Source organism: Pan troglodytes, chromosome 10, assembly GCF_028858775.2.
Source record: "Pan troglodytes isolate AG18354 chromosome 10, NHGRI_mPanTro3-v2.0_pri, whole genome shotgun sequence".
In the NCBI taxonomy this organism is placed as follows: domain Eukaryota; kingdom Metazoa; phylum Chordata; class Mammalia; order Primates; family Hominidae; genus Pan; species Pan troglodytes.
In genome coordinates, this window is record NC_072408.2 from 44,932,961 (window position 1) to 44,941,087 (window position 8,127).

General features: G+C 43.9%; 1 protein-coding gene across 1 annotated transcript; it reads right to left on the reverse strand.

Moving 5' to 3' along the window:
* Positions 1–365: 365 nt before the first annotated feature.
* On the reverse strand, positions 366–7,394 carry TMT1A (thiol methyltransferase 1A). The gene is made up of 2 exons (XM_001152216.8): positions 6,545–7,394; positions 366–2,196 (listed from the first exon to the last, which is right to left on the reverse strand). Exons 1-2 carry the CDS (start codon positions 7,040–7,042, stop codon positions 1,960–1,962), a joined length of 735 nt encoding a protein of 244 aa, XP_001152216.1. The 5' UTR covers positions 7,043–7,394; the 3' UTR covers positions 366–1,959.
* Between the last annotated feature and the right edge of the window lie 733 nt (positions 7,395–8,127).

Sequence of the window (8,127 nt, forward strand, 5' to 3'; positions counted from 1 at the left end):
AACCTTAACCACCTCAAATAGTTTTATGGATATACTAAACTGTCAAGTACAATCTTTATCTTAAGACTTGAGAACTGGAATGCAGGAAAACAAACTTTGGTGGAATACTGGAATTAAAGACATAAAGCTGGGCAGAACTAGGTGTGGCAACCTTGTATGTTAATTCTGAAAGCCAGACCAGTGATGCTAAGAATAACAAATAGATTCAGATTTGTTTTTCAGAAACTTGAGCTATTTTGGCCAGGTGCACTGTCTCACACCTGTAATCCCAGCAATTTAGGAGGTCAAGGTGGGAGAATCACTTGAGCCCAGGAGTTCAAGACCAGCCTAGGCAACACAGTGAGACCCTGTCTCCCTGTCTCTACTTCTTTTTTTTTTTTTTTTTTTTTTGAGACGGAGTCTTGCTCTTGTCGCCCAGGCTAGAGTACAATGGCATGATCTCGGTTCACTGCAACCTTCGCCTTCTGGGTTCAAGAGATTCTCCTGCCTCAGCCTTCCAAGTACCTGGGATTACAAACACCCACCACCACGCCTGGCTAATTTTTTTTTTTTTTGTATCTTTAGTAGGGTTTTGCCATGTTGGCCAGGCTGGTCTTGAACTCCTGACCTCGTGATCCACCCGCCTCGGCCTCCCAAAGTGCTAGGATTACAGGTGTGAGCCACCACGCCCAGCCCCCTGTCTCTTTTTTTAAAACACAATTTAAAAGCAAAAAGAAAAAATCTGTGCTGTTTAGACTCGGATTCTTAATTAGCTAGTATTTCTTAATTCAATCAATAAATTATTAAGACCTTTTCACTGCTCCCTTTTTAAAATCTTCTTTTGAGTGATTTAAGTGCTTCTTATTACCAAGTTCTCAAAGAGAAGATAAAATTAAAATCTGATGGGTAACCATTTAAATAAGACAACTGGGGTAACCCATTTCTCCAGGACCCCTCTCTGCAGCAGAGAGCTATTCTCTTTCTTTGGCCTAGTAAACCTCTGCTCTTAACCTTAAAAAAAAAAAAAAAGCAATTGGAAAAAATTTCAAGTCAATGAATAAAATAAGATTTGGGGATAATGGTAGATGCTAATTATGAAAGTTGACTGTTTCCTTTGAAGGGGGAGTTCAAAGCCGTTTTTTTGATGTGAATTCTTTGGGAGACAATAGAAAATGGCTAAATAGGATATAACAGAAACTTTTAAGGACGGAATTCAACTTTACCTAAAAAAGGTTTCAGGCCAGGCATGGTGGCTCACGTCTGTAATCACAGCACCTTGGGAGGCCGAGGCAGGCAGATCACCTGAGGTCAGGAATTTGAGACCAGACTGACCAACGTGGGGAAACCCCGTCTCTACTAAAAGTACAAAATTAGCCGGCGTGGTGATGCATGCCTGTAATACCAGCTACTCAGGAGGCTGAGGCAGGTGAATCACTTGAACCCAGGAGGTGGAGGTTGTGGTAAGCTGAGATCACAGCACTGCACTCCAGCCTGGGCAACAAGAGCGAAAACTCCGTCTCAAAACAAAACAAAAAAACCTTAAGCTGGGTGCGGTTGCTCACGCCTGTCATCCCAGCACTTTGGGAGGCTGAGGTGGGTGGATTGCCTGAGATCAGGAGTTCAAGACCAGCCTGGCCAACGTAGTGAAACCCTGTCTCAACTAAAAATACAAATTAGCTGGGCATGGTGGTGGGCACCTGTAATCCCAGCTACTAGGGAGGCTGAGGCAGGAGAATCGCTTAAACCCGCGAGGTGGAGGTTGCAGTGAGCGGAGATCACGTCATTGCACTCCAGCCTGGGCAACAAGAGCAAAACTCTTTCTTCCCGCCAAAAAAAAAAAAAAAAAAAAAACCAACAACAAACCAAAAAAACCGCCCACCCCCCCCAAAAAAAGGTTTCTCTTCTCCCACTTAGCATTTTAAATGTAAAACTGAAGCTTTAAATTCTTTGAGCCATTCAGCTCTTAACTGCCAGCTCACACTATTTCACAGCATATCCATAGATATGAGAGCGCACCAACTCCCAGGACAGTGGGGCCTGGATGTGCTGCAGCTTCAGCTTAGAGAAGCTGGCCCGCTCCAGGGCCTTCCAGCTCTCTCTGGTCAGGTTGCACCCATCAAACAGAAGGTGCCAGGCAGGATCCAGGACTTGTTGCCAGAAGTAATTCCAAGTCGAACGCTCAGCTGCCACATGCTCCATGAAATAGAAAGCCCCTCCCTGAGAAAGAAAGAAAAAAAAAAAACATTTCAAGGATTTTTTCATTTCTGCTTTTTAAATTTATTTTTTGAAAATTGTTCTCTGGCACTGCCTTGCAAACCTGTGAGAGAACCGTAGAGTTCTGAGCAGGAGGGTCACTCCACACTAAGCACACCCTTGAGACTGAATAACCATGTTTTAAATTTTTGTGCCATTTTCACAAATATGTACGTGATATGATTAATGAAAATTCTGATTCATCTAAAATCATTACTGAATTCAAGGTAACATTTTGTCATTAGGTATTTTATTCAGTCAGTGGATGCTAAATGTAAATTACTCTTTGTAGGAATTAGCAACTGCTGCTTTCATTGAGGAGTTTTATAAATGTTGGTCAAGTACAGGCACAATAGATGTTATTACATGTTATGTGTGGGGGCATCTTCAGAAGTTTTCTACATATCTACCTCTGAGGGGAGTAAGGAGCAAGGGACCAGACAGTCACCTCACAAAATCGTGGTAACTGCACCACTCTTCTTGGCCTCCTCTAGTTATCCTAGTCTTGGCTCCTCAGGCAGAGTTTAGAGAGAGAATTCAGTTTAGTGACGGAGTTCCCCCAAATTATATGGGTAAGTGTAAGACCTATGTTACGAATAGAAAAATTGGAATTTCCTGATTTATTTATTCATTTATTATTTCTTGAGACAGGGCCTGGCTCTGTCACCCAGGATGGAATGCAGTGGCACAGTCTCAGCTCACTGCAACCTCTGCCTCCTGGGCTCAAGCAGTCCTACTGCCTCAGCCCCCCAAGTAGCTGGGACAACAGGTGCACACCACTACACCCAGCTAATTTTTTTTTTTATAGAGACAGAGTTTCGCCGCATTGCCCAGGCTGGTCTCGAACTCCTGAGCTCAAGTGATCCTCCTGTCTAGGACTCCCAAAGTGCTGGGATTACAGGCGTGAGCTACCGTGCCCGGCCCTGATTTTTAAAAAAATTTTCATAGGATAGGGCAGCATAAAGGAGGAGAGGCAGGTTTGGGGAGGTCAGTGTTGCCCTCTGGTTTACATATGTTAAGAGGTGCCTCTGAGCTATCCAGAGACTGTTGAGTAGACGGCTGGATATGCAGGTTTGGGGTCAGAAGAGAGACCTGGGATAGATGTTTAGATTTGGAAACATCTGTATATATGTGGTATTTGAGAACTGTGGAGGTATATGAGATTGCTGGGGAGTGTATATAAGTGAAATGAACCAATGAAAGGAGTTAGCCAGCTTGCTTTAGGCAGACAGTAGGGAAGGGTCCCGGAAGAACTTCTGACCAGTCCCACAAATGGTTACATGAGATGTTTTGTGCAGATAAGGGAACTTGCACAGGGGCTTGCCTAAACATGCCTGCAGCCCACTAAGGCCCCACATGCACGCTGGGGGAATGGGGTGGAGCCACCAGGAATTCATGCCTTTACAAACAGGGAATCCAGCTCCATCAGCTTTTCAGTTGCGAAGGGGGCAACCAGCAACCTGTTTTCAGGACCCCTCTTTTTGCTGAGAGCTTTCTGTTTCGCTTGATAAATTCTACTCCACTCACTCTTCCATGTTCACGTGCCTATTTCTTCCTGAATGTGAGACAAGAACCTGGACCTAGCTGAGCTAAGGAGCAAAAATCCTGTGTCACCAAGAAAGGAACCCCAGTGGTAGATGGGTAGAGGAAGAAGAGCCAGCAAAAGTGATAGAAATGTTGAAATCAGAAAGATGAAAACCCCAGTAACAAGCACTGTGGTACAGTGGTAAGAATATTTGCATTTGCATTTGGCTGGGCGCGGTGGCTCACACCTGTAATCCCACCACTTTGGGAGGCCAAGGTGGGTGGATCACTTGAGGCCAGAAGTTGGACACCAGCCCGGCCAACATGGTGAAACCCCATCCCTACTAAAAATATAAAAGTTAGCCAGGCGTGGTAGCATGTGCCTGTAAACCCAGCTACTCGGGAGGCTGAGGCAAGGAGAGTCACTTGAACCTGGGAGGTGGAGGCTGCAGTTAGCCAAGATCATGCCACTGTACACCAGCTTGGGTGACAGAGCAAGACTCTGTTTCAAAAAAAAGGAATATTTGCATTTGCATTAAAGAGAGCCATGTCTACTAGCTGTGTAACTTTGGGCAAATTCCTTAATCTCTCTGAGTCTGTTTCTTTGTCCTAACATGAAGATATGTACTTTAGAGGACTGTTGACAGGGTTAAATGAAAATGTAATAAAGTTCCCTTGTTATATCCAGCAGAGAGTGGGTGCTTGGCAGGAGCTAAGGAAGACTATCACGAATGTGATAACTTTAAGAGTTCAATTGATTTTTGGCACTGGAAAACTGAGATAATAATTACCTGCCTTGCAGCGGTGTTGGGAGATTAGTAACACTGTAAGCAAAACATCTACTAATGTGCCAGTTGGTGCCCAGTCTTAGCATATAAGAACCCAGCATTTGGGTATAAGAATCAGTCCTTTTTTATTTACTACTCTGATATTGAGCCAAGACAGGATTGTATGATTGTCCCTAAACCCTATCTCCAAGTTCTTTTCTTCCTGAGGAACTTCCTCTATTAGAAAATAAAACTGTTGGTTGGGCATGGTGGCTCACACCTGTAATCCCAACACTTTGAGAGGCCAAAGTGGGCAGACCACTTGAGCCCAGGAGTTTGAGACCAGCCTGGGCAACATGGCGAAACCTCATCTCTACAAAAATACAAAAACTAGCTGGGTGTGGTGGTGCATGCCTGTAGTCCCAGCTACTGGGAGGGTGGGGAGGCTGAGATGGAAAGATTGCTTGAGTCCAGCAGGTCAAGGCTGCAGTGAGCTGTGATCATGCCACTGCACTCCAGCCTGGGTGACAGAGGGAAACCCTGTCTCAACAAAAAATGAAAACTGGGGATTACAAAACATGCCTTTCCCCCAGAAGAGTAAATTCAAATGTTAAGATATCTATATCTTCAACTTTGTTCAGAATATAAAACGATTTTAAACTAGCTAAAAATAATAAGGGTAATATGTGAAAACTACATACAGGTATAAAGAATTACAGACTTTACAGAAAGGTTTAAAATGAAAAGTAATTCTTTCCCTGAATCCAATCCCATTCCCCAAAGGCAACCACTGTTAATAGTTACTTGTCTGTCATTCCCATTAACTTATACACATACATGTATGTCCTCTCCCTGCCTCACACAATGGGCACGTGGTGGGCCTACGCTCTACCTAACATTCTGTGGCTTGATTGCTTTTTGTTTTCATTAAACATTATCCCTTGGGGATTTTTAAGTATCAGCACAGATAACTCTTCTTGTTCTTTCTGACAGTTGCACAGTGTTCCTTTATACAATATGACAACTCACTTACATAGCATCCTATTGATAGACATTTCAGTTATTTCCAGTTTGTGCTATTACAAATTCTACTTCATATTCTTGTGTATGGACAAGTTTTTGCATGTGGATAAAAGAGTATGTGTGCTTTAAATTTTGATATTATCAGATAGCACCCAAAGAGGGTACCTCTTCTAATGTGTATGGTGGTGTCCAGTCCCCTAAACCCACCCCAACCCTATACTGACCTTAAAAGAAGTCCCTAACAGTATAATAGGTAAAATTAGTATCTCCTTTAATTAACTCTTTAAGTTTGAGCACTTTTGTCCTATAATTGGTTTACATTTCTGTTCCTGTTATTTGCCTATTTTCCCTTTTGTTTTTCTTATTGAAAAAATATTGATCTTATTGACACGTAATGTCTTTTAACATGAGGGAAGTTAACCCTTTGTCTATCATCCCTGGCAAATATTTTTTCCAAGCTTGTTTTGTAGTTTAACTTTGTTTTGGGGAGTTTTTTTTTCTTTCTTTCTTTCTTTTTTGAGACGGAGTTTCACTCTGTTGCCTAGGCTGGAGTGCTGTGGTGCAATCTTGGCTCACTTTAACCTCTGCCCCACCAGGTTCAAGCGATTCTCCTGCCTACAGGCACCTGCCACCATGCCTGGCTAATTTTTGTATTTTTAATAGAGATGGGGTTTCACCATATTGGTCAGTCTGGTCTCGAACTCCTGACCTCAAGCGATCCGCCTGCCTTGGCCTCCCAAAATGCTGGGATTACAGACGTGAACCACTGTGCCCGGCCAGGAGGTTTTTTCTTTATATCAGTTTTAAGTTTTTATATTCAGATTTATCAATCTTTCTCTTTATAGCTTCTCTCCCACGCTAAGATTTTTAAAAATTCTACAGTATTTTCTAGTAGTTTACTTTTTATGTTAAAATGTTTCAGCCACCTGAAATTGACAGGCCTGCCCTCTATGATAATAGCTGCTACTAACTAGTCCTCCTCACACCATTTCACTCACCGGTCTCAGCACTCTGCACACCTCGCGGAGAATCCGCTCCTGGTTCTTCACAGAGCACAGCACCAGGGTGCAGACCACCACATCCACAGAGCCATCGGCCACCTGGTGCATGTTCTCCCCGGCAGCTACCACAAAGTGCTCAAACTGCAGGTGTCGGTTCTCTGCAATGCTCTTGATCAAAAACTTCTCAAAGTTGGGGTTGGGGTCAATACAGGTCACCCTGCACCCAGGTGGGTAGAACTTGAAGTTGGCCCCCGTGCCACAGCCCACTTCCAGCAGGGAGAGCTTCCCGGAGGGGCCCGCAAACTCCTGCAGGTTGCTGAAGAGCTCCCGCTTCTTGCTTGCCATCTGTTCGTTGTATATCACAGTGAACCTCACCAAGAAGTAGGGGAACCATTTTTTGCATATCCAGCTCCACAAGCCCAGAAAGTTCAGCAGGTACAAGGGAAATGTCAGGATGTAAATGGCCAGTCTCAGGATAAAGATGGTAAGCTCCATTGCCCAGAAGGGAAAAGAACAAACAGATCAACGGTTAGAGATCCGACTCCTTTAATTGCAGGAGAGAGGCTTCTGGCCACACTCCAGAGCCAATCAGCTGCAGAGGAGAAAAAGAACTGGCTGTGCTGGAAAGTCAAATCATGGGCAAGAGGCCAATTTTGCCTAATTAATAGATGTTTGGCAGCAGTCGATTCAGCTTAGTTTTCATGAAGCAAAATGAGAAGGTTCCCAGCTTTTCCTCAGAAGGAAAGTGGATTATAATCCTTTATTCCTAATCGATTCCTGTTTCCCCTTCTCTGGGTTTGGAGACAGCTGCTAGCTTCCTGCTAGAGTTTTATAAGCACAGTGTACTTACACCCCACCGGGCTCTCCAGTGACCTCTAAAAGAAAACAGAATTCGTGGGTGGAGCCTGGTCAAACCACACCAGAAGAGTGCTGCCAAGGCCCCTTTATCATAACACATCCCCCTTATTTCCCCCGCCCAAACCCTGTTTTTTTAAAAAAGGAAGTGAAAGGACATGCATGCCCGGCCACAGTCAGCAAGAATTCTCTCTTTTACATTCTGGGCAGAGGCTCTCAGTGTTCACAACTCAACGTTTTTGTAAACCAAAAATAGTGTTCTAAGGCCTCTAACCATCTGAATGGACTTTCTCCTTGGCCAGGGTGCTTTTAAAATTTAACCTGAGAGATTGTTTCAGGCCATGAGGGGAAGTGGGGGTCAGATATGCCTCATTATACCTCTCCGGCATTCACATCAACGCAGACCTTAAGTACATTTACAATCTATTCTCTCTGAAGCCTGCTACTTGAAGGCTTCATCTGCATAGTAAAACTTCAGTCTCCACAACTCTTATTGCAACCCAGACATTTCCTTTCTATTGATCCCAGGTCTTTAGATAAACTCAACCAATTGTCAACCAGAAAAATTTAAAACCTACCTATAACCTGGAAGCTCCCTGCCTCGCGTCGGGTTGTCCTGCCTTTCTGGACTGAACCAATGTATTTCTTGAATGTATTTGATTGAAGCCTTATGTCTCCCTAAAATGTAGAAAACCAAGCTGTACCCTGACCACCTTGGGCACATG

Bases quoted from the DNA above. Each gene is read 5' to 3' on its own strand.
- TMT1A (XM_001152216.8), bottom strand. From the start codon at position 7,042: ATGGAGCTTACCATCTTTATCCTGAGACTGGCCATTTACATCCTGACA. The intron at 2,197-6,544 runs GTGAGTGAAATG...TTTCTTTCTCAG, and splicing joins TGTGCAGAGTGCTGAGACCG to GGAGGGGCTTTCTATTTCAT.